Here is a 26,814-nt window from a genome sequence, read left to right on the forward strand (position 1 = left end):
AATGTCCTGAGTGGGAAGGGATTCAAAAGGATCATCAAGTCCAACTCCCAGTCCTGCACAGGGAAGTCTCAAGAATCACACCTTGTGCCTGAGAGCATTGTCCAAATCCTTCTTGAACTCAGACAGGCTTAGGGCTGTGACCGCTTCCACTGGGAGCTGCTCCAGTGCCCAACCACCCTCTGAGTGAAAAAATGATACCCAATCCTAACATCTAACTTAAATATACCCCGACACAGCTTCAGGCCATTTCCCTGGGTCCTGTCACAGGTCACCACAGAGATGAGATCAGTGTCTGCCCCTCCTCTTCCCCTCACAAGAAAGTTGCAGATTGCAATGAGGTCTCCCCTCAGTCTCCTCTTCTCCTGGCTGAACAGACCAAGTGACCTCAACTGCTCTTCATATGGCTTCCCCTCAAGGACCTTCACCGCCGTTGCTCTCCTTTGGACACATTCTAACAGTCTTACATCCTTCTTATATTGTGGCACCCAAAACTGCACACAGGACTCAAAGGGATTATTTAAATCAACTGCATAAGTGTTAAGATAGACTTCTGTAACTTACTCCAGTGTTAGACAATAATCAAGTTACAACACCTAAACAAAATAAATCAACACCAGTGGAGGGGAGAAGGAATCAAAACTAACCAATCAAACATGAAAATGTATTAAAAGAGACAGAGAACTTTGAAGGACAAGTCACAAAAAGCATCTACAGTTAACACATCTAATTCCTCAGAGATAACAAAAGAAGGAAGACAGCAACAGAATCTGTAGGGTCAGTAAAAGACTATGGTGGTAGAGAAGTGCCCAAAGAAAACAATGCAACACAAACAGAAACACTTTGTCATACTTGTGTGTGAAAGGAGATCACAAAGTAGAACATAAACAAAACAGTTCCTAAGCCAACATGAGAAGTAACAAAAGAGCATTCACTCTGCAAACATTCAAAGCTTAAAAATACTGAGGACAAAATAACTGTACTTGCTATTACATCCAAGTTTATACTGAAATGTATCTTGACCCTGAAGAAAATAAAGATGGCAGAAATTATATTGACATTTAAAAGGCCACTTTCAGGAAGATCTGGACAACTACAGATTGGCAAGTTTGACTTTTCCTACAGCAGAAATATAATTTGTATAGTTGAGAATAAAATTAATGAGTAATACAAATAATGTAATACAAATAAATAGACAGTATAAATAATCGGCTTTGCAAAGCAAAGTCCTATTTCATGAATCAATGAAAGGTGTTCGAAAGGCCCAAGGAGCAGGCAAGAATGTTCCAATCTAAGTCTGGACTTCAAAAATTTAAACAAATTTGCAAAATATCAAAACAATTTAGAAAAATGTAGAAAACAGCATGCTAAGTAGACAAAGTAATAAGTAATGTTTAAAAATTTGTTTTTAAAAAAGTTTCTATGGCTCAAAAATTACGCCATATTAAATTTTGTTCGAGTAATGTTTCCTAATGTTTTCCCCTCTGCCTCACTGTAAGTCTGCCTTTGTACATTTTGTTAGCAAAGTGTTTAACAGACTTGGCAAGGCAATGAAAGCCTATTCCTGTCCCTTCTCCATATTCTTTACAGTGAGGGCAATTAGATCATCACCTGATGAGGAAAAGTAAATAACCTCACATATCAAAGAGGTATATACTTGCAGTGTGCTTTCTTTCAGAAAGGTATTGGCATTACATTAGCAGCACTCAGCTTTAAAAGAACTCAGTTAAATAGGAATATAGATAACAATACCACGACATTGACTGTTTTGCCTTACAGAAAGTATGTTTCCTGGAGAAAGATTTTCCCAATTTGGGGCTTCTTTGAAGTTATAAATAAGAAACAACCCTTGGTTATTCTTCTCTTCTTATAAAGCTGCTAAATAGATAACAATTTGAGCCTTTAACTGTCACAGTGGATTTTTCATCTTTGTAGTGCCTGTCAGAAAAATTCCTATGATACTTCTCCTCCCTGAAATGTGTTATTGCCCTCATTTTATACAATTTGCTTCTGTATGTATGTCTACAGTATTTTAGAAACTTGTGGGAAAATAGGACTTTGTAAACTTACCAATTATTTTCTTCGAATTCCAACAAAACCTCTGTATTACTCTTCAAGCCTGTTTCTGCGCAAGTACTTTTTCCTGAGAGTTACTCTAATATGTTTGCTACTGCCAGAGCATCACTCTACACAAGGTAACATAGAACATACACTAGGTAACCCCAGCAAAGGAAATTACAACAACCAAAAGATAAATACAAATAATATAATTTTCTTCCATCCAAACACTGACACTACAATACCAAAAATTTTGAAAACAGCTAAGGTGCCCAGTCTACTTTTCAAAAATAGACTGCATAAAATCTTCCAAAAATTGTCTTGACAGCAACCAACAGAGATGAGAGGCTCTACTGCACAACCAAGCACTTTGAACACAGAAAAAGCTCCTGATATTGAATGTTTGTCTGTAGTCCTCTACAGTCTTGTTCATGACATATGGCCTTGTAGCCCACTTATTTTTGCTAGTAACGGGCTACAGGTTTTGTATGAAGCTAACACCACATGCTGCCAGACCTCTCAGGCTTCATCAAGACGTAGCTTGCCAGTCTGGAGCTCAGTTTTGACTTATTTAGTTGCAATAGGATTTGTCTAGTAACAGAATCACTATCACCCCACTAGTTGAACATTTTTTTTAGCCTTGTACAAGTTTCTGGCATAAAGTTTACCATTACATACATTTCTGTAATTAGTGGATAGAAAATGACCATAAATGAAGCATAGAAATGTATAGGCATGGGATGGGGTGGAGAAGTGTTAGCACTACTAAGAGCAATCTTATTAGACCACTAAGACATCACTTAGACTAAAAATTAGGTCTTTGGTTTTGAATACCAGGTGTATTTTTTAGGCCCACAAACTGCACAAGTTACAAGGTCACAACAGAAGAATTTGGACACCACAAGTGATTTAAAATGCAAGCAACCAAACCAGTTAAATTGACTGCAATAAAACCTTAAAGAATATATTGTGTTATTACCTGAGTATAGGCTTTCTTATTAAAGCTTTTTTAATTTGTTTTGGTATGGGTCCACTTTATGAGTATTTGTCCTCCCCTTGAACAGCCAAGATGAAAATTTTTTCCTTCCCCTAATTTTGATCTTATTTAGTTGAAACAAGTTATATCATCTCCAATTCATCTCTCTGGAGTACAAAATCTTTCATTCAATTGCATTTTCTGGATTCAATTAGTTGAGCCATTCAAAACCAGTAATTCAGTGCACAGACAGCTGCCACCAACACCTGCTCTCCTGTTAACATCAGTGAGGCATTTCAATGATTGTAGACTTCACTACCACAGAGTCAGTACCAAAGTACAGTACTACAAGGTTACATTTACATTTCAACTCCATGTTGTTTGATTATATACAATTTGGAATCTTTGTCATTGCTATGACAGCAGTTTGAAACACAGTATGTTTTCCTGCAAAACACTATGTGAATGGACTGTTGAGCAAGGAAACAGCATTTATCACAGATGATTTAAACTTTCAGTGAAGAGTCAGAGACTGAAAAAGTACTACTATGAAAATCCTGATCAAGAGCAAACTATAGTTTTATCTTTGAGATAGCAGGGCAATTTCAATGAAAGGATATCTACAGATGTAACTGTATCAAAAAAAAGATTATTTTCTTTAAATCTGCCAAATTGACACAGTACATGTGCACGTGTGTTAGTCAAACAGAGCCATGATACAATGATAAAAAGCAAGAAAATCATCAGTAAGATGTACTGCTATTCTAGTATCTTACAGCTTACATCAGTAAGATGTACTGCTATTCAAATTTGATCAAGTGGGAATTAAATTGCAGCTCAGAACAAGAATACAATTTAGCCTTCCTGGAACAAACAAGGCAAAGATCCATTGGATAATATTAGCTAACTATTTATTTGTGTAGGAATACAAAGTAATAGTGAAAGCCCCAAACATAAGCCTACAAAAAGCAGAATGAGAAAAAGTTATACAAGAGGAAAGAAAAACAAGCTTAAGCAAGGCACAATGCTTACACATCTAGATTTGAGTAAATTAGATCACAAAATCTTTTTTCTAAGTTTAAAACCTTTTTAAAGGACTAAAGATAAAGGCAATTGCAGGAACCTGATAGAAGATCACAAACATTTAAATCATATTCCAAGTGAAACTAATTCAATACTTAGGGGTTAGCATAAAATACTTAAACCACACAAGACCACAATAATTTGAAATTAGTTTGTGCAGTCTTGACATTTAGGTAAGGTAAGCTTTGTTCTGATTGACCCTATTACATAAGCAGTTATGGAAAGGACCTCATTAGCACAGAGCAACCAAGAATCATCAAGTTATTCAGCAAACCAAAATGTCATGGCCATCTCACATCCTCATATTATTAAATGAGAAGATTAAATGGAATTCCCTGTCAACTGAAAATACTGTGAGGATAAGGCTATTGATGAATACCTAGGATCTTTTACTTTCTCACAAAAACGTTTCTCCTAGGATATCCATGAATCTGCATGTTTCCACAGGGATGAGCAGTATTCATTTTTCAGGAACTGAACCAGGAAAAACTGCACCATTTGCTTCACCACTGTTCCTCTTCTCAGTCCTAACTGGAAAATTAGAAGGAGCTGGCATCTGCAACTAAATCTGCATGGAAGAATAGCACTCTCCTGTTAGTTAAACCACCTGCTTGAGAAGCAGTGTTGAAAGTTGATTGTTAGAGAGTATAAGCACTATTCTGATTCTCCTAGAAGAATGAGAAGTAGGCAACAAACAAGTTCTTGTTGTTGTTGTTGTTGTTATTGTTATTTTCTTAACTTTCTTACATAGCAAAATGGGTTGTGTCAGAAGAGCTGTATTTCCTGCCTCCATGACTTGAACAAGCAAAGTATTAGACTTTTCAATTGCCATCAAATTGCCTTTGTGTTTAAGGCTTAAGATGTTAAACTACATTTACTTTAACAAAATCAGAAACTTGATATTACTCCTGGCTGTAGTTATATTTTTAGAATAGGACTACTAATCTTGTCTTGAACCAAAATCAATTAAGTATGCCTTCCATAAATCTGGATTTTATGAAAGATAGAACATCTTTTGCATTCAACAAATGCAAAAAATAGATAGACAGAGCTTTCACTAAAAATACAAAAATCACCCTACTGAGGCCTTTTATGTATTCAGTCTTCTAGTAACAGAAATGTTAAGTCAATTCAAAATTGAAAAGGTCAGTTGTTAGTGTCAAATTGAACTGCCACAAAGCAAGCATACATACATCAAAGAGACAATCAAGGCAAGTATGCCAAGTAACTGACAACTGTAAACTTCTGTCTCATTAAAATCCTGTCAAATTAACCACCAGGTCAATATCATTGTTAGAAAAGTTTACAGCTGATTCACATGAGGAGGCTTGATTTTTCTGGTCTTAAAAAATAGAAATTTAGCAACCATTTATGAAGTCTGAAAAAGTAAATATCAAAAAGCCTTTCAGCAGAAGGAACATACTTTAATGAAAGTTTAACTAAAAAAAATAAACAGAAAAGAACTTTTAATGAGTCTCCATGTCTACACAAGATATAGCAAACTAAATGGCAAAGCATTACCTATTTGCAGGAACTTCAGGCTAACAGTTTCAGCAAAGCCAAATGGATATATTTAGCATAAGTATTTTAGCAGAAGTATTGTAATGGTAACATTTAGAGTAAATTCTCATTTTTAACAATGCTTCTATCTTCTATATTAGAGGATAACAAAATACTAGTTGGAAGTATAGCCCCATTGATAGAAGGCATAACTACTGGAAACAAACTTTTTTAATATTTGAAGAGTAGCAATAGAAAAGTTAAAATTGCCAGTGCATAGATAACTCAGCTGAAGTTTTCTGCAGTGATTTGATTATCTCACCAGTAGTATCTTGCTCATGGAGCTGAGCACCCCTGCAAACAGTGGGTACCCATCTTGGGTAAAACAAGAGGTACAAAGGACTAACTTAACTTGCCTGATAGCTCAACTAGAGTAATGGCCTGCTTTAAGGGGAGTTTCACATGCATTATCAACTATAAAGAAAAGGAAGTTACAGATGGTAACTTTTTTTCTGTATTAAATCTACAGTAGTTTTTTTTCCTTCATTAAATATACACAAGCCCTGAAAATTCAGCATTAAACTCAAAACAACATCCTCCTAATTTCAACTTGGTAGTCCTCAAATCCTTATATGCTCTAGACTCTTGAATTCTCTTAACTCAGATACAACATCCTGGAATTGAAAAACAAATTTCTGTGATCCAAAGTATTGAATCAATAAATCAAATAATGATGAATGAATCATTAATATTTTTTAAAATCAAAATATTTTAATTTTTTTTTTTATATCCCAGAGAAAAACTGATATCTCAGAATTTTTTTGAAATTCCATAAAATTCATAGATAGTCCAGGGAAACTTTGGATGCCCCATCCCTGGAAGTGTTCAAGATGAAATTGAACTAGGCCTTGAGCAACATGGTCTGGTGAAAAGAAGCCCCCTCCTGGTAGCAGGGTTGGAAGCACATGACCTTTAAAGGGCCTTCCAACGCAAAGCAGTCTATGATTAGAAGAGAGAAGGGGTAAGGAAGAAGGGACATTTTTTCAAAAGAGAATTCCATTGGTACTGGCAAAATTGAGCTACAAACAATTCTCCACCTGCAGATATTCCTTTATGGTTAGCTTTTCTGTGAGACAAATGAAAAAAACAGCAACTTTTATTGTCAGACATGAACTATTTAATATAAAAGCTGAGTAATGCAAGCATTTCTTTCAAACTTTAATCTTTTACTATTTTTGTAATAGTAACAAAGAATTTATGTGAGAAATGCAAGCATAGAGAGCTACCAAGGCCGCAAACATACAAGCTCAGAGATAGAGATGGATACAGTGTTTGACCCAAGACCTTGGAGAAGGCTTGAAGCTTTAAAATAGAATAGTGAAACAGACATGAAATAGGAATAAAGATTTCTAGTTTAAGCCAAAATATGTTTTAAGCAAGTAGAAATATGTCTCATGCAAGCAAATAAATATATTAACTATAATTTAAAGATTTTAAATTATGAACAGCTCTCAGTTCAACTTGATTACATAAATATCAATGAGTTCATACCTACACTCTCAGACCAATGATCTAAAACGATCATTCAAACAAAGTTAATACTTTGTGCCTTTCTGCAGTAAACTCTACATTCAACTGAAGCAAATTGAAAATAAGCAAGGCACAATATCGTCAGACCTTCTGAGTGCAATTTCATGATATCAAAGAGGAAGCATGAGAGACAGACCTCCCAATGATTTAAAACATTAATTATAAAACACAGTTGCCTAAAAACTTGCTTTTTTACTATAATCAATATTCAATTTCAACAAATATTTCCAGAAGTGATACTATCTTTTTGCATCCAAACACGAGTTAAACTTCATTTTAAATATATACTGTCTTTTGACTCACAAAGCTAAGATCTCAGTGAAAAATCAACAAATTGACTTGCAACACCCCATGTTTCCAGACTGAATCTTCCCATGCCACACCTTAAAAGACAAAATGATAAACAATATTCCACAATTTGACTCCAACTTGAAACAGTATCCCTACTCCTTTTTATTGTAATGACTTGTTCAGTCCAGAAAAGCATGTAATTTTATTTTCACTTGTTGCAGTGATTAAAAAAATTACTTACTTGCAGCTGAACTGAGTTATCCTGAAGACCTTCTACAATAGGGGAGAATCTATCAACATTCCTCTCCTCTGCTGCTGCTGTTACAGCTTCCAATATTTTTTCAAGGCTGTGAGAAAAGAAAATAACTTCACTCAGAAGAGATATTTAAACTTGCTTATTTGCTATCTTAAAAGCCATGTTGCCAGATTATTCACCTGCCTCAATTTCTTGTAAACAAATTTAGGAGGTTTAAGCAATACTTGTTGCCTTTAGAGATTTTTGTAACCAAAGAATGACTTACTGGATCACAAGGGTTAAAAAAAGTATGCTAATAAATATTAAGCAAAAGAATTGCTGCATAACTATTTCCATCTAACTAGTACATCCAGATGGGAAAAACTCACTGATATGGCCACAAAAAAAAAAAAAACCACCTCACAAAGGTATGCTGAAAATTGACAATATAATATAGATATTACTTTCAAACCTAAATTGAAAATTTTATAATTTCATTCGGATATAATTATAATTTGGGATATTGTAAAATTACCTTACTATTTCTTGCTTAAATACAGTACTTACATGTTTTCTTCTCCTACAATGCACATTGCAGATAAGAGTTTAACTATATCCGTCATCATGTTAGTTTGCTTGGGATCGATTGCTTTGGCCAGCAACAAAAGGCTCCTCTCTTCTCCCAAAATTCTTTCCAACCCATACTAAACAACAGAAGAACACTTGTAAGGAAGGGAATCCAAATGACCATCAAGTACCTAATAATGACACCAATGGTTTGTTCCCCTCAAGTAAGTATTGCAAATGACATTTTAGTCTGTGAAATAATTAAAAAAAAAAAAAACCTGAGAGAAAAGTCCCAAACAGGTCACTTATTCTGTAAGAAGGGCATTTAACAGCATCAAAAGTTTACATTATTGTCTTTGAATATTTCAGAGAAAAAGTGGCAGACTTCTGGCAGATAGAAAGAACTTCAAACCACAACCAACCAACCCACCACTTCCCCAAATTGCACAGACTTATACTCATCAGGTACTTTATCTAATTGAACTGTAGTAATTTCATTTCTAGAATAAATAAAATCCCATACCTTATTATTCATGAAGGCTCTCAAACACTGTATAACTTTATGCTGACTTCTTTTCACAAGTCTGTCCTGACTGAGTAAATCAAAAATTTAGTGTAAATAAATGCTCTTTAAATACTAAGAAAAGCTAACTTTATATTAAGATATTTATAGATATAATTAGAGATTATATATAACTTATATTCTATTTATATTTAGAAAAGTTAATTTTATATTAAATCCTTACTTTTTTGTCTCAACCAATCGTTCCAAAACATCCAACAGCAGTCCCAGACCTTCTCGGCCAAAGTTTACAACCCAGCTAGGAGAAAGAAAAAAGACATTTTAAAAACTTGACATTTTGAAGACTAATCACAGTGAAAGAAAACTGTCACCATAAAGAAAAGCACGCATAACTGGATGGTGTTAAACCCAAAATATCTCCAAGAGAACACAACAAAAATTTTAAATTTCAGCTACTACCAAAGGCATCTTTTGATGAGGTTAAACCCTTGGCCAGTTGTTTCTTCATGAGACAGATGCCTCATGGTCCTGTTTAGTATTGCTCAAAACCCCTTGCTATCAAATAAAAGTATCACTGACAGCAGCACTAACAATTACAGGAAGAGAAAACCAGATTTTTTTTTTCTTCTAAAAGTAAATACATTATGAAAATAGATTCTCTCATTCCTGGACGGGTGTTTTATTCTGAAACAGATTAGGCAAAAAACTGGCAACTATTATTGGCAGATCTGGCCTATATGTCTCATAAAGATAATCCTACAAGATTCACTTATATGAACATTTTGTATTAGCAGAATTATGAGCAGCCATTTTGCTGCACATCCAACAGCTGGGGATAATCGACTAAAGTACTGATGCATTCTTGCTGCCTTTACCTCTGCTTCCACAAGACAACAAAAACTACTTACACTACCCAAAGAAAACACTCAGCTTTTTGTCCTTCTGACAAAATACTAAGTTATCAGTGCCTCTATTTTTAATGCATTTATTAAAAATGTCCTCTCAATGAAATTCAATCTGTTGCAACTATTACACAAAAGGGGAAGAAATAGTTGCAGATAACTAGCTATCTGTAATAATATGTAGAGCTAGATCACTTGAACCACTTTTAATGAACTGTGCTGGCAACTGTGAGGTCAAAACACCTAAATTATTTACCTGAAGATTAGTGATCAAGATTGTTCTTTTAGAAGCTTACTTTTTATAGTGATGGGAAAAAAACACAGCTTTTTGCAGTAAACCATGGATTTCAATACCTGTTTCTAAGTACCAAGGACCAAACAACTCAGTAACACTTGATTTAGATTTTCTCTGTGAACTAAAAATACAATTTACAAAAAAGACTAATTGAAAACACTTTGTCAGAATAACTCGGGCTACTCTAAAGCATGTATTTATTCTTCCACATAAACCATAACATATTCTAAATAAGACAACCCAATTCAGAAACATAATAATAGAAGGAAAGAAGCAAATACCCATAGAGATGACCCATATCAGTGACTCTGCCAAGCCAGACACAGAGAAAAGAAAGTTATGCAACCTTTTCTAATCATGTCCCAACATTTCATTTGCATTATTTTAAACTACACCCTAAACAGTTTCCCCAAATCATGTGTACAGCCACTGTCTTAAGTGGTAGCTCTAAACAAAAGGATGTAAATAGAATAGAATAGGAAAAAATACAAATTAATGAAATAAAGTTAGCATTCAGCTGCATGGAACAAATCAAAATTAAGACTTATCAATGGTTACTGAAGAGTTAACCTTCCTTCAATAAAGCACAGGTAAACAAAGGTTGTGCTTTCTTCTGTATAGATAAACCCTACAGGTACAGAAAAAAATACCAGAAGAAGGAGGGAAGAAAGAAAGCCTAAAGCACACTGGACAGAAGCAGCAGCACACATTTAGAAATATATATGTTTTCTGGTGAACAAACTTACACCAAGGTGCCTAACTCCCATTATTGATTACCCTGACAAAAATAAGTTAGAAGAGCAAAGACTTCGAAAGTATTTCAAAAATTAAAATGAAAAACAATTGACTACTTAGCACTAGAAAACAAAGGGAACTGCTTCTGCTCCACATTTAATCTACCTTCTCTTAGTATTAACTTGTATAGATCAGCCAACTCTACTAAAAATACCAGACCTACAAAAGATACATAATCAATGAAACAGAAAGAAGTTAAAATTACTCACTAATGCATACATACTCAATAACTGGAAAACCTTCTACATATCCATTAATTTTAATCCATTAAGAAATTAGAATATGATTAATCCTTCAACATGTGCTAATGATGTTACCTGACAGGATTACTAGTCAAGGACACACGGAGAGATTCTAAGCAAGTGACTAGTCTTTCATCCATTGACCCAGATTTTAAATCCTGAATAAATTCTTGAGGAGAAATCTTCCTACTGTTCTTGAGACTTCCCTGAAACACAGAAAATACACTTGTTTTTTATTTGGTGCATATAGAACTTAAAGACATTATTACGGTTAAGCTTTGTTCCTTGAAAAATATACAATGTAGACCTGTAAGCCCATAACTAATGCCTATCTACTATTTGCCAAATACTGACTAAATTTGGTCATTTTATGAATAAATTTATTACCAGCAGACAAAAACAACAGGCATAAAATGTACCAATTTATCACACATGCTCAGAGAAATAAAGTTTTTGTATTGAATGGATTCTGTTTGTGCATTGTAAGCAACTTAATATTCAACAGAAGAAAAGAGTTCCTCTGAAGAGATCACAGGGCACATGTCCAGAAGGGTGACTGCACTCACATAAGCATACAGAGCAAAGAAGCAGGATACCAGAACACTAAGCATGTTACTGCAGTAACTTCTGCTCTTGCAGAAGTAGACTTTGTTGTAGACGTCAAAAAATAAAAAATCTAGTCCACCTAGTATCCATTTCACATGAAGGATAGATATATTTTCTACAGAACATATCTAAATACAAAAAGGCAGGCATAAACTTGGATTTGACTTAATTCATTGCAAGAGTCCTTTTTTTTTGAAAATAGAAGCACAACTGTCATGTTGCACAAAGAGACTTACTAAATACTTCTTGATTAACTAGTGGCTTAAGTCAGTAATTGAAGAGAATTAGACTTGCAGTGCAATAATAACTTGAAATCATTCAATGTAAATGGTGAGGTAGTCTCATTATATCATTATAGCTAGTTTCATAGAGGTGACTTTTTCTCCCTTTGTCAGATCCTCAGGAAATACTGAGAAGTAATCTTTTCTTCTATGAAGCAGAAGATAATTAAATAGTTTCTAGCAAAGAAATGAAGTTAAAAGCTGGTAAACGTATACAAACAGACCAGGCTGCTGACCTGCTATCCAGAGGGACATCAACAGACAGGAAAAATAGGCAGAGGAATTTCAGGAAGTTCCACAACAGAAAACTGTAAATCTTGAACCTGAGGAGGAATGAACCCACGCACCAACGTGTGCTGAGGCTACCAGCTGCAATGTAGGCTTGTAGGAAAATAGGGGTTGTGATGTATGACAAGCTGACCACAGGTAAGTGCATCACCAGCTGAATGAAGGAGATGACTCTTCCCCTCAGCTCAGCAGTGATGAGACATATGGAGAATTCTGTCCAATTCCTGACTGCCCAGCATGAGAGAGATGTACATATTGGAATGAGTCCAGAAAGGGCTGTGGACACAATTACAGGAGAATCTGTAGTACATGGAGAGGCTGGTAGAACAGAGATTGTTTAGCCCCAAGAAGGGAAAGCTCAGGGGAGCCCTATCAGTGAAAGGACAAGAACAAATAGAAATACAGCAAATTGGTTAAACATAAGTCGAACACAAACTTCCCCCCTCCTCCCTCTGTCTTCTTAAGCATGAGGCTGGTAAAGCACTGGAACAGGTTGCTCAGGCACACTGTGTTGTCTCTCCTATCAGAGATATTAAAATTGGAATAGATAAGAAGTTGGATGTGACTATCTCCAGGGTCTCTTCCAGTCTAATTCTATTCCATGACTCTGTGACAACAGAACCTTGGAGGCTATAATAGTCTCCACTCCAACTATATTTCCTCAGACTTCATAACAGATGCTCCAGACACCAAAGAGAAACAAAACAAAAAAAACCACAAAAACAAAAAACAAACAAATCAAACAAAACCAAACAAAAACGCAACCAAACAAACCAAAAACCACCTGCTGCCAAGAATCATCTCAAAAACATAGCATCTCATGTTATATTTTGAAACATCATGTATAATACATGGAATGTCATTGCAAACATGCTTCTGAATTGATAGATATCCCTACTTGCTTAAGTATGAGGGTAACTTCCAGTAACTATGCTCCACAAAAAAAAGTAGATAAGATGTACAGCAAAGGATGAGGGCTGAGGTGAGAATCTGGAAGACAGGTGTAGGAAACCCAGAGAAAATTTTAAAAAATCAGGAGCAATAAGGGTTCCCACAAACAAAATGAAAGTCAGTATTTTGAGTTTTCTTTCATGGATCTTTCCAGCTGGACTCTGCATAGATAAGATAACAGACCTTCTAGAGACAAAATGACCAAACGCCCAGCAGCCTTCATGACAAAGTATTTAACTAAATGTTACAAGAGAGTTGGAAATTTCAAGAAGTCTCAGAAAATCTGCTGGCAGCTCCTGATGTGCATAACTACTTGATAAGCAGTACTTGTATGCCTAAGCATAAGGATTAATATCCTGTGTGGAGAATCTGTCATTTCCAGCGACTTCTCCCAGCAGTTCCTGCTATAAAATTTACACTGCTGATTTAACCAAAATACTTGTAAGTTGTCAGTAAAATTTCTTTCCTTTGATGCAGTCAAAGGAAATGTCATATGGACAGGACATACAGTGAAGATGGTTAGAAGATATTTCAGAAGGAATTTAATATAATGAAGTATGTGCAGTGCAAAGGTCACATGGGACAGGAGCCCAGTCAGACTAGAAGAATTCACTAGAATGACATTTCAGACAGCCTCATGTGACCCATCTGAAAACAGTGCCACACACAGTGCAGACTCACATCAACATCCAGAGAGTAACCAGTCATCCCATTTCAGACTCAGTTCCCCACTGGAGCATTACCCTATGCAAAACAACCAGTAAACTGTGAATGTCTGTACAACAAACTGCCACAGTGCTAAGTACCACTTATTCATAGTTATGCCAAAGTTCTGCAACATAATAAGAATATGATACATCTGCTGGTGCTTAAATAAAATGAGAGCTGCATTTGGTATCAATTGTGAAATAGATTATATTAGCTGTATTTCAGCATGAGAAAAGCTGCTTAAGTTCAAAATGTTCAAGTTTACTGAGAAACAGGAAATATCTTGAGGCATCAGTGCCTCTAGAAACTTAATTGCTCAACTGAAGAACAACTGGTCTGTGAGCAGATGCAGCATGAAGTCAGCATTAATTAATCTAGTTAAAACATCACAAGGACACAATGTGAACAACAAAAACAAAACACTGAGGAAGAAAATTCATTTTAAAAACTCAGTTTGTGCGTTTTGAACATATAAAACTGCAAAACCTATGGTTGAGTAATGTGACAGCAATACTTTATTTCTCCTTGACTATTAACCCCATGACATGGAATTTTATTTTCAAAACTTTTCTTTTCTGCAAGTATTACTATGCGAAGAGGTGTGCTTTGTGATTATTGGAAAGGAGTTGTGCACTTCTGAGAAAGAGAAACCCTGATACTGAGGTCAATGATAAAGCTTTGATTACAGTAGAGTCCACTTTGATCACCGGAGGCTGTGTCATTATCATTGATTCATTAGAGGCGCAGTCTCTATTCTTCATTTTAATAGTTCTTAAAATGATAATTGCTTTAAATGAAACATGCCCAGTACTCTCCATAACATTTGTATGGATATCTTTCCCAAGGCGAAATATCTTAGCACCCATCTCCTTAAAGTTCAAAAAGTATAAAAATAAGTACGAACCACCAAAAGAAGTTACTGGAGTATCACTTATAGAAGGAGAGACCCAAGATAGGATTAGTTGCACACAATAGTCAGGAGCTACGTGGCATTTTAACTGTTCCAAAAAAGCAGAACACTTTCACAAAGTCAAGGTACACCAAAAGTTAGCCAAGTACTCTTGGGGTGCAGCGCACTATTCTCTCTATACTCAGAAAGCATTCAGTCCAACTAACTTGAGAAATGAAAGAGCATGCCCAGAAGAAAGAGTTTTCAATGGCAAAGGAAGGAATTTCCCATCCCAAGAGCTCCAGCACTAATCTGAAATCATCTTCAGCACAACTGGATCGAAGTACTGAATCTGTGCCTCACTGGAACAGCCTCTCCCAATACACAACAGGTGAATGTCACTTCCAGTAAAGACACAACAGCAGAAAGAGTTCAGGAAAGACAAATTTCCCTGCACAGATTGGTCTTTAGTCATCTCCCACTATAGAAAGAAGAATACATGGTATAGCAGCAGAGGAAGGGAACAGAAAAGAGAAAATGCTGTTGGGGGCCTTAGGAAAACACACAAGACAACAGTGTGTGCAAATAAATCATTGCCCTGGGGGAGGAAACAGACCTGTCCTCTTCAACAAAGCACCTTATATAGCTCCTCTGGGCCTAGTGCAAGAAGCTCCATTGCCAAAACACAAGTGTGACGACATCCAAAGAAAAAAGGGAAATTGTGAAGGGCACACAGAAAGAAGGACCAATGAGACATACTCTGTGGCCAAGAAGCTATGACATGAAAACCTTTTTCTTGACAAAGAGAGCCTTAACATCACCACCATCAGCATTCTATGATTTCAGCTACAGATGTGAATGCAGCAAATCTGCACAGCCAGTCATGTTCTATTATCACATTACTTTTTAGATCAAATGACTGAGGTCTTAAAATACATATAGAGGCTAGGGGTGCCAATGATATATAAACCCTCACATACTCTTTTAGGTAGATAAATTTCAAGAATGTTTTAAGATCTACTGGTCTGAAGTTTCTTGATTTCCCATGCAATATCTCTAAAAAAGAAAAACAAGCTAGACCTATTCTTCTGGTATTAAGGACCCGTTAAGCTATAGACAAGACTAGTACCTTTGATAAACTCATCTTAAATAAAGTAATCTCCAGGCAGTTAGGCCCTGCACTAGGCATACCTGCCTTACTAAAAGTGCTAAGGCGTAACACTAATAAAATACATCATGTGAAGTCAAGAGTAAGACAAATATCTCACTTAAATTACTATAGTTAATGTTTCAATTTTTCAGTATTTAGTTATAATTACATCCAGGCATTTTTTTACTGATATCTGTAGTTACATACAGCAGTGAGAGTTGAAGATTCAAACATATGAATTGTAAAACAATCAGAATATCTGAGGACAGGATTAGCTATGCAGCATTTAGCACAGGAGTCAGTTCCCACTCTGCAAAAACTAAGCAGTTTTTCTTATGCCAAATGAATCCTTTCTTTGGCCTTTATATACAACTCCTTGCACTGTTTTAGAACAACCAATCATTACAGGTAAAAAATGGACAATAATTGATTTTGTGCACAACACTTTCATTATCAGCTATTACATAGCATCAAACATAAACTCTATTTTAAGACAGGCATGAAAAAGGCTCATAAGTGGAATTATTTTTAACAATGCTAGAAAAGAAAAAGATTCACACCAAACTTTTGCAAGAAGTTTTTGCAGAATCTTTCCATCTCTACTCTTAGTCATACCCTTACCAAAAAGAAATGCTGGTTTCTGTATAGAAGACACGTTTCAAGTACAAGCGACTCTCTGCCACTGTAACTTGTAAAATAGTAAGACAGACACAAACATTTTTAAAGAGCACTATGAGAAACAGAAGTTAGTCATAGGAATGTAACAAGCATGCATCACTTTTTCTGACCAACGGGAAATAATGTAAGCTTTTAGTAATTTACTTACAGACTTGGAAGCAGTGCTGATATACTGCATCACCATTTCTTTTTTGGTATCAAAATCCTTTTCTCTCAATGGCATCTTCTTGTCTTCATTTAAATTCATATCCTCCTAGAATGGGAGAGGGAAAGAGAAAAAACAGTCTTAAATGCCATACATCAACAGAATGATTTTAATGTAAGAGACTGAAATAAATAAATAAAGACACAAAAATATAAACTTATACAACTGAAAGCTGTTATACAAACAACTTTTCATGAGATTTAATCAAAACCATAAAAATCCTTATCTTTATTCCCTCTGAACTCAGACTGAAAAAAATCAAAAAAACAGTCAACTATACTAGGATTAACAAGTGCATCACAACCATTTTTAGTACACTCTCTTAGAAAAGACCTACATTTTCACACATGTGTCCACCAAACTATAGAAGAGTATTATTTAATACATCCCAAAACATTTATAAATGTACTCAAACCAGTATTTTACATATTTTTAATTTCAATTATCATTTTTAATTTATTCCATAATTCTCTTCCTCTCTTCTCAAATGCTTCATCTTGGCAGCAGAATGTGGTTTGCACTGAAACTAGGTCACAAATTAATAATCACCTTTACAATAAGCAAGGCCAAAATTCTTAAAGATTAAATCAAAACATTCAACCATTATCAAAACCCCATCATAATTCATTCACCCCAACATAAATCCAGAGGTCAAAAAGAGCAGAGAGAGACCTACACTGAAAACACACAAGTGACACTTCTGAATGTCACTAGCATTTCTGACACAGGGAATTCTACTGCTCCAGCCTAGAAATGTTCTGATCATTGTAATCAGTTGCACATCTGTGAGAAATGGCATTTCTCATCATGGCATAAGATAATGAATAAAAGGGAAAATAGAAAAAAAAATTTAAAAAAAAGTTTTCAGGAACAAGTAAAAATTTTGGCACACACATATAAAGCACATACAGCATATAGCATGTGCTTTACTATGTGCATTACTCAAGCTTAGCAAGAATTACTGCAGTTATTTTCAGCTGAGACTCATGAGGTGAATCCTCATCAGCTTTGGCAGGAGCAATGGTACAAAATCAGTGAATAAGCATCTTGATAACAAAGTTATTTCACCTAGTCAGAAATCAAAGACAAACAGTACAGACAATCCTTAGAATTTGTACTACAAGTTTCCTTGTCTTTCAGTAGCTTTCAAGCTGAGTAGAAGAGAATGAAGCAGAGTTCCTAGAAACATTTACACTTTTGTATAAATCCAAGCTTTGAGAAGTTACTGCAGAAAATGCTTGACCCCTGTCCTGGTTTCAGCTGGGATGTGGTTAATTTTGAACTTGAACTAAAAAAAAGAAAAAGCTTTTCAAATTATCATGTAGCTATTGCAAAGTTCATTCTTCTATTTAAAGTAGTTTCTTTCAGACTTGCTCTTTCATGTTTTCTGAAAAGTAGCTTCTAAACTTAAAAAAAATTATTTAACTTCTAAACACAAAAAAAACCCCAAGAATTAAGAAACCTGTCAACACAAACAGTATTCCATAAGCCCAGATATACACAGCAGGTTAATTTGTGAGAAATATTCTGTGTGTGCAGTAAAAAGTAATTTCTTTTTTCTTGTTTTTAACAAACGAAAAATCATTGAGACAATTAATTTATACAGACTAGAGTGATACAAGGGGCACAACAGATATTGCTTAGTTAATAAAATAATTCATCTTCATCCTTTATTTCTTAAATAATTAAAATATATTCCACAGGCAAGCAATAACTCTTTGGAAAAGAAGAATACATCATTTCACATGGGTATTTTCCTAATAGCACTTACAAAAATTAAAGGAGGCAAATGACAATTATTATCTTTATTATGTGGTTTTATTATCTGGTTTTATGAGCTCTTTTGTAATTTTTGCCATGAAAACCACACAAGACGCCACTGCATAAAATAGTGGGAGAAGGAAGCCATATGCATCCAGGAAAACCCCAAGTACAAGGTAAGACATTCAGTAAACCCTAAGAATTGAAAAACTTCTCCCTTCAGTACTAACACATTGACTATTTTTTTCCATACAAAATTAGTTCTAAAAGCTTAGCTACAACAAATTGTTCAAATTGTTCACCAATCCACCCATCCAAATCACTTAATTTGATCAGAACAGCAAACTAGAGGCTACAATATATAATTAGCTATGTAATCTACTGTGACTAAACTAGCTTTATTCCAGCCCATTCAAATGTGGATAATCTGAAAAATCCTTTCTGTAGTGCATGTTATAGATAAAACAACACTGATAAAATAGCTTAATACAAGTTTAAGTGCTTTGTTATTCAATGTAACTAGGAAAGCATTCAAATTATCCAGATGTCATCAGTACTTTAACATATTTTGCAAAGTAGTTTTAAAATTGGAATTAATTATTTAAGCATCCATGGACATAGGCATCTATATTTATCCAGACATGCAGTAGCAGGTTTCTGAGGATTTATTGAATATTTATTTATGGCACAGTACAACACCACAGACTACCCTTATACCAGAATGTCTGTAGGATGGTAGAGAAATACAATCTAAATGCAAGGGGTGTGTGGAAGGATGCACACCTTCAAGTTTTATTAAAAAGAACTCTTCAATTTTCTGAGAAATTATCAGTTACAGTGAAACTTTTAAGAGAAGCAAGACATCAAAGAAAAATGCACCATTTGGCAACAAGGACAAATACAAAATTGGTAACAGTTAATTAATTATTCTTTTCCCTCATCAGCTTAACAATGAAAACCCTGAATGTTATGCTTCAGTTATAGTTCTCAAGAGTTCTACAAAAGCTTCTTCAAAACTAAACTATCATCACTGAGTACTAGGAAGTACAAATTGCACAAAAGTACTTCTCCCACTGCACATCACATTTTCTCCACATGCCAGTCCCGGGTAGTCCCTTTGTACTTCAAGAGTTACTTGTTACTTGCTGTGAGGCAGAGAAAGAAATAATAATCTAGGCATCATTCTCCTTGTTAGTGTTCTCTTGTGCTCTTCAGATTTCAGTCACTCTTTTCTCATGGCCATTCTGTGTTTAGTTTTCAATTGCCCAAAATGTCATCATCACGACAAAAAGCTCAACCTACTGAGATGCTACCAATGCCACATGATCTTTGTGACTGCTCTATTGTAGTGCACTAACAATGACAACTAAGGAAAGAAGCAAATTTGCAGACAAATGCTACTTTGGAGGCAATTCTCTCTTTTTGTGCAAGAGTGACATGGCACATAAATTGAGAACTAAATGTGGCTGTGACATTTGAAGGCATAAAATCTCTCTGAAACAGTTTCAGATCATCTTAAAAGGAAGAAAGTTCCCCCATTTCTTGTTCCTCCTCAAAATGTGTTGCATAATCTCACTTCTAATTTCTTTTTTAAATATACTTGGACCAAAAATTTGCAAAAATAATTCCAATACTTTATTTCCTGAGAAACACCCTAATAAATACACAATTACAACTCACAACAACATTTGTATTAATAATTCAGTAAAGATTAGAACACATGCACAGAAGAATACCTGTTCCACCTATCACTTAGCCATGTTGTCATTCTTTAAGTAAAAGAAAGTGTAAGACTCTTACCATCATTTTTTCAAACAGTGCTATGATTTCTCTTTCTGACAGTGGTTTTGTAGCAAAACCTTCCAGGTCCATAGGTGTGGATGACCAGTCCGCAGAATATGACTGCTTCATATATGGCAGAGGAGGTCTTTCTTTTTTACTTCTTGGAATTCTTATACTGGCAAATCTATCCAACTGAAAAAAAAAAAAAACCCAAAAGGTGTAACATATCACATACTGCTTCCATTCTGTGTAACCCTAATTAACATGGGTGTTCTTGGAAGTTGAACAACCTTATTTTTCTGTGGTAGTTTACCTGTTATTTAACTGCCTTATTCTAAAGGCTTCTCTTAAAGATACATATGACGGTCAGTTGCCTAGCACTGGAGTTAACAGACCAGAATCCCATTAGATTAGAAAGAAATCATGCAGAACATCAGAATTTTACAGAAAGTTTGGAGGAATAGATATCTACAAAACCAATTTAAGAAGAATTCTTTCCAAGCGTTACATGTAGAATATGAGAAAGCAGGCTTATTTACCAAAAGCATGGTTTTAAGGTGGTTTTAGTCACCCAGAAACAGCTGCACTCCTAACGTGGCTACAGAATATACAGACATGCAAAGAAAAGATTTTTTATTCAAAGACAAGTTAGCAAAACTAAGACACAGTTCTATTTATTTTCTTTATATTTCTATTTCTTTTTGCATCATGTAATATAAAATTTTTTGCCTTTGTTCCAATTCTTTAGAAACTCATTTAGGAGAAGCATTGACTCCTCTATTAAAGCTATGTAGAGTACGTTTATTATTTCATGAATGATCCTTATGACTAATCCCCAGCACACATCAATCACTCTGGCTTTTTTAACCCTTCCAAGAGCCAAAAACCTTCTTTGGAAAAGTGGTTTGGGTAGTGGGATTTTTAACTGATTAGATATTTACCAACTTTTTGATCAAGAGTTACTAAGTAAAACTTTACACATTTTCCATGCCAGAGCTTGTGTCTTTTAAGGTACATGGGCAAGGACCAACTGAAGGCAAAAGCAGCAGATACCTAATGAGATGTGCTACATCTTCATCTTTGTAACACCCTTTTGAACAGATACTAACAGCAACATCACACTTGTCAACACAAAAGAAAGTTATGCAAACATTCGACGCATAAGAGATTTTTGACAAGATTTCAACCACACCAACAGACTTCTGTCTTGGAATGCTATGCAAAAATATTCTGAGGCTTCAATATATCTTTAAGATAAGTATCTTGAGACAAGTACATCAGTTACCAAACTAAATGACAAAATTATTATAGCATCTGTGGAATTAAGATCAGCGAGAGCAAAGAAAATCAGTAGCAAAAATTGGGTACAAGTGTTCCCCTCTAGTCAGAGCAAGAATTGACTATCAGACATCCATGAAGAGAGGTTGAGAGGAAAAATATAAAGACTTTAATTCTTCCAGTTCAAAATTGAAAAGAAACAGTTTTTGGAACATAGAAATAGATTGTAAGCTACTCACAGATGGTTGTAGAACATGCAAAAGTAGAAAATTAATATAGCATAAACATAAAAGAGCTCAGCATGGATAAGGCCCTTCTGTGTCACATCAAGCCAGCAGGCATTGAGAAAAAGCATACTCTACAGGAATAATTATATAGGCAAGACCCAGGAAGACAAAGAATGCAACAAAAGCAAAAGGGAGGCTAACATCACTGGAAGTGAAGTAGTAGTCCTCAGTAGCAAAAACCATCTTACATCTTGACTGGAAAGCAATTTCCTTTCCTGCTTTTAAAATCAGAAGTCTGTGGTAAGCATGGGGAGATGAAGCCAGACTTCAAACTGAAGTGACTAGACTGGAATTGTAAAAAAATCCTATTATATGAGACTTTTCTTTTCAAGCAATGTCTTTCACAGAGTACTGATGAAAGGCAGTGTGCCTGCTCTAAAAAATGAATTAGCCAGTAGCTTCTCCATGCCCCCATATCTTCACTATAGAGTGCGTACCCTAAGACACAAGCCATTGTATTTGCAGATGGTTCTCATACAGACTTGAAACAGGTGTAGAGGGAAGACACTTTGGCTGAAATAATGGATTTCAGCCCATGAATCAGTGAACAGAGGCCAATTTAGGTTTAAGACAGCTGTGCCCTAAATTCCTTTTCCAGTATCTCCTGAAAGATCTCAATTCTTTCTTTACAGTCTGTGCTGCCCAAGTGTCTCCTCTTCCTTCTCCTGCTCCACACAGCAGGAGCCACAGAAGTTCTGGCCAGACAGAACTGCATGCAGTCTCAGAGGTCTCTAGAAACAGATAGCCCTTATTTAGGGAGGGCCTATTCCTCCTTGAAAAGAGATATTTCACTTGTTCCCATTTTTAGTTTATGTTTTGGTTTTAAGCTTCTCTTGAATATATAGTAAATGTTTTGCATCATTATACATTACACTGTAACATTCATTTACCTCATATTCACCAAATCATCCTAGAGGAGGAAAGCACATCTTGAAATATATTTGATCCGACAGAACATTTAAGACAAATTGAGATAATAGGATTATAAACACATTTAACCATATGTCAAACTGATTACTTTAAATATTTAAAACAATGCAGTCTAAAAAGAAGATTCCCATACATTAATAAATGGGAATTGACAACAAGATTTGCACAGCAGCAGAGTGTGGATATTCTACATATACTTCCCTTTTGAATTATACATTGATAGTGCTTCAGAAAAGTTATTCAGTATTCCACACAGGCAAATAATTTCATGGTCCACAGAAAGTACTATACAGAAAGAATAGAAATTTCATTGCTTGGGTGTAATGAAATCTACCACTGATGCTGCTGGTGATCCAAGTGCATAGAAGAGGAAACGGCAAAAAAAAGTTCAATAATCTTCCATGTTACACCAAAACATTTTAAATCAGGCTAACCAACAGGCTATAGCTAAGCTTAGCTTTGATACAGTTTCACTAGAGCTTAAAGCAGGTTTGACCTTGCATCTTTTCTATTTTTTGGTATTTATTTTATCAATGGATACATACAGATGCATACAGGAACAGTTCTCTAGGACACTAAGAAAAATATCTGTAAGAGCCAAAATCAATCAATCATCAAGGATGAATGGCAAGGCTTTATTGGCTTATTTCATAGGGTGACTATTATTCCACTGAGAGCCCATGAAATAAGAAAGTGATTTTATGCCCACACCATGGCCCTGAAAAGTCAAAGTTATACAGAGATCCACAATACAAACTTTCTGACTCATCACACTTTCTAATCAGGTCCCTAGAAAGTAATTTTTTTTTGCTCTGGTTTTGACCTTAGTGATAACTTCTTATACCATTCTCCATAAGAAAATAGCATATATTGAATTTGCACATTTGATAATGCAGGAATCAATGGATTATTTACTGCTTTATTTATTATTTTTGGCACTACAGCTTATCAAGACATCACCTACTAACAGAGCTGCTATGCATACAGGAATGAAAGGTGTTACTTCACTGCCACCCTGCCTCCCTCATCTCTCCCTTAATTAACACATCACATCACCTATTCCTATATTAAGAAATTCCTTAAAATTGAAATCCAGCACATTCATGTAAAAAATCCCATTCATTATCACTGTAAGTGACGGCCTTAGTAACGGCACTGAAAATGGCCCTTGTGATGGCCCTGCTTCTTCATCCTCTCCACCCTCTCCAACCTCCTTGTTCTCCTTGACTGCTTTTGCTAAACCTTTTTTGAAGGGTTACTTTCATATACATCTCTTCTGCTTGTGTACAGGGGCAAGTGACACCAGCACATGTTGTTTCTCTGCTTCAATGGCACTGTTTGTCATCAGGCTTGAGCTAACCACAGTGTCTGTCACGGTGACTAGAACAGCAGCAGAGCCTGGTGTCTCACTGTCAGATTCAGAGACCTTTTTCCCTCCAGAGGGCACTGGGCAGTGCTGGGCATGGCTCAGTGGGCCTGGACCAGGCCCCAACACATTGCAGGGGTTTGTATCATCCTGGGTTGCCAGGGTGACAGAACACCTTTCCCAAGGCCAAAACTTTTACTAGTTTTTCTGGATTATGCACTTGCTAGGGGTAAAGTGCAAATGCAGACCCTGCCCTAGACACTGGCCCATACAGTCCCACACACTCCTCCACTCCAAACTATCCAGCTTTTGGGCAAATGTCTGGGTGATATTCTTAATTAAGAGTCTGATCTTAAACAAGACCTGAACCATATGCAATAACATGCTGGCTCCAAGAAAAAGGATCGGGTTGGTTTCAAGGGCACTCAAAGGTCATTAAAAATCTTTAAAATTCTCAAAGGCTACTATAATTGGTCTGGAGGAAAAGGAATGAAAGGGGGAGGGAAGAAGGATGCAGGAAGGTATTCTTACGGATTCAGGAGAATGCCTGTGCACAAAAAACTCAAGATGCAGTCTGAATAGCAAAGCAAGTCAATTTTATTAGTTGTGTTAGCAATAAATACATACCAACCCCTGGATGTTGGAGAAGCTGCCAAGCAGGAGATAGGGCACAGCTCCTGAGTGGGAGGGACAGGAGGGCTGTGCACCTTCAGGGTGTCCCCTGATGAAAACAGTGTGCATCATGTCATCCTCTCTCCTCCACCCTTATAACTCCCCCTCAGAAGTGGCCAGTTTCAATATCATCTCACATGGGGCCAGTGCATGAGATGAGGTCACAAAGGCCCATGATCACACCTCCATGCCAACAACAGCTTTATCATTCCCCTTTCACAGGATGAATTCCACTGATACATAGTTTCATTTCTGAAGGTTAGTTCTACCAACTAACAATAAGTCCTTCTTCTACATTATCTTGTTGATGTGCTCAATCGCAGACCAAATACGTCAGGCATTAGACCCGTCTTCAGCCCCTGACACAGGTATCTTCCCCAGAGGTTGTCTTTCTGAGGATACAACTTCTGATACCTCATTATGAAGACAGAGCATTATAGAATTATTATGGTTTAACCTAAAATATGTTACAAGAAGTACTGACCAACTTTCTTTCTTTCACTCGTATTCTCATGAAGAGACACACACATTCACATATATATATATAAAAATATATATCCATATATATAAATATATATGCCATTAAGACACTGATGGTGATCACTAAGCACAGTCTTTTAGCAGAGTTCTGATATGAAATATATACAGGTACAAAATATTCCTTTCCTAAGTGAAAGCATAAAGCCAAGAGTATTGCTTACAGCTTTTGCTCTTTTTCCGGGTGTTCTTCTCACGCTGCCTTACAGATATGTAGGACAAAAAGTACTGCCACCCTTTATTTACAAGTTCACATTTTTGACTGCCTGCTATTTATATACTCAGTAAACACATTTTCACGTCTGAAAAATCTGCTGAAGCACTACAGAATAACTCAGTCTCCCAGACACTTTGCCAGTCATTTTAGTCACAGAAGCCAACAGCTCAGTCATGAAAGTCTGCTGTAAAACCCTGATGCTGACAGACAACAAAAGCTTAGGGAACATTAACAACATAGGAAGGAACAAAAGGAGAATACAAAGTGGAACAAATCCTGTGTCTTCACTTCAAATAATTATTATTCCTACTGGATAGGGAACCTACACGATGAACTGGGTTGCAACAACTTATTTCAGCATCTTCAGAACTTAAAGCAACCCACTTAACAGGAGAAATACTTCTCAAAAGATCAAAGAAGTTACTTCCAATAACTCTAAGTCAAAGACCTCTTAACATATTTTTCCTCCTTGAAGCTCCAGAAGATTAAAAAAGTATATCCTTTCTTTGACAGTCAAATTGCTCTACAAGATTAACTTCTTAGTATGTGAGAAATTCCACTGCTAGCAGTAGAGTTTTTAGGAAGAGCAAGACTTGCATAAGATACACAGAAGAATCCCTTTGATAAAATGACTTCTTATTTCTAATAAACTCAATCTCAGAGATTATTTTACCAATCTTAAATTTATAGAATTTAGACCTGTGCACAATCACATCCTAAATGCGCAGACAATATTTCCCTCTGAATCTTATTTCTCTATATACTGAAAATTATACAGCCTTTCTAATCTTTAAAGCAGTTGCTATGAAATCAGTATAATTTGATGCTCTAAGGAATTTTAGTATGCTTTTCTTTTTTGTCTACATAAGATACCTTTTAATAAAATTCTGTTAATATGGAGGTTTAGTTAACCTTTCTGAGTCTTAGTCTCTCTCTATCTCTGCCAATGCTGAGGCAGGCATGCCAGCAAATTGCATCTCAGGAAGTGGAAGATCCTCACCCCCAACAGGCAGGAGGGGACCTAAGAGACAGAGAGAATGGCGGTAGATCCTTGCTTGGGGTGCCAGGTGAATCTCCTCCCAGCCTACCAAGGGAGCTGTCCCAATACACCTGTTCTTTGCGAACAGAGAAGGACTAGTGGGTGATATGGTGTGCATGGTGGCCATTTTGGGCA

At 35.9% G+C, this 26,814-nt stretch overlaps 1 protein-coding gene across 2 annotated transcripts in view; it reads right to left on the reverse strand.

Moving 5' to 3' along the window:
• DIAPH3 (diaphanous related formin 3) overlaps nucleotides 1-26,814 on the reverse strand; it is a 200,972-nt gene that overhangs the window by 158,784 nt on the left and 15,374 nt on the right. For both annotated transcript variants that reach the window (XM_009085265.4, XM_050975434.1), the window contains 7 exons: nucleotides 20,372-20,545; nucleotides 16,754-16,858; nucleotides 11,130-11,260; nucleotides 9,044-9,118; nucleotides 8,821-8,890; nucleotides 8,298-8,434; nucleotides 7,737-7,842 (listed from right to left, as the gene is read on the reverse strand). In XM_009085265.4, coding sequence (XP_009083513.2) covers nucleotides 7,737-7,842; nucleotides 8,298-8,434; nucleotides 8,821-8,890; nucleotides 9,044-9,118; nucleotides 11,130-11,260; nucleotides 16,754-16,858; nucleotides 20,372-20,545 — 798 coding nt within the window. The remainder of the gene's footprint in view (nucleotides 1-7,736; nucleotides 7,843-8,297; nucleotides 8,435-8,820; nucleotides 8,891-9,043; nucleotides 9,119-11,129; nucleotides 11,261-16,753; nucleotides 16,859-20,371; nucleotides 20,546-26,814) is intronic.

The sequence above is a fragment of the Serinus canaria genome, chromosome 1 (genome assembly GCF_022539315.1).
Source record: "Serinus canaria isolate serCan28SL12 chromosome 1, serCan2020, whole genome shotgun sequence".
NCBI classification, from domain to species: Eukaryota; Metazoa; Chordata; class Aves; order Passeriformes; family Fringillidae; genus Serinus; species Serinus canaria.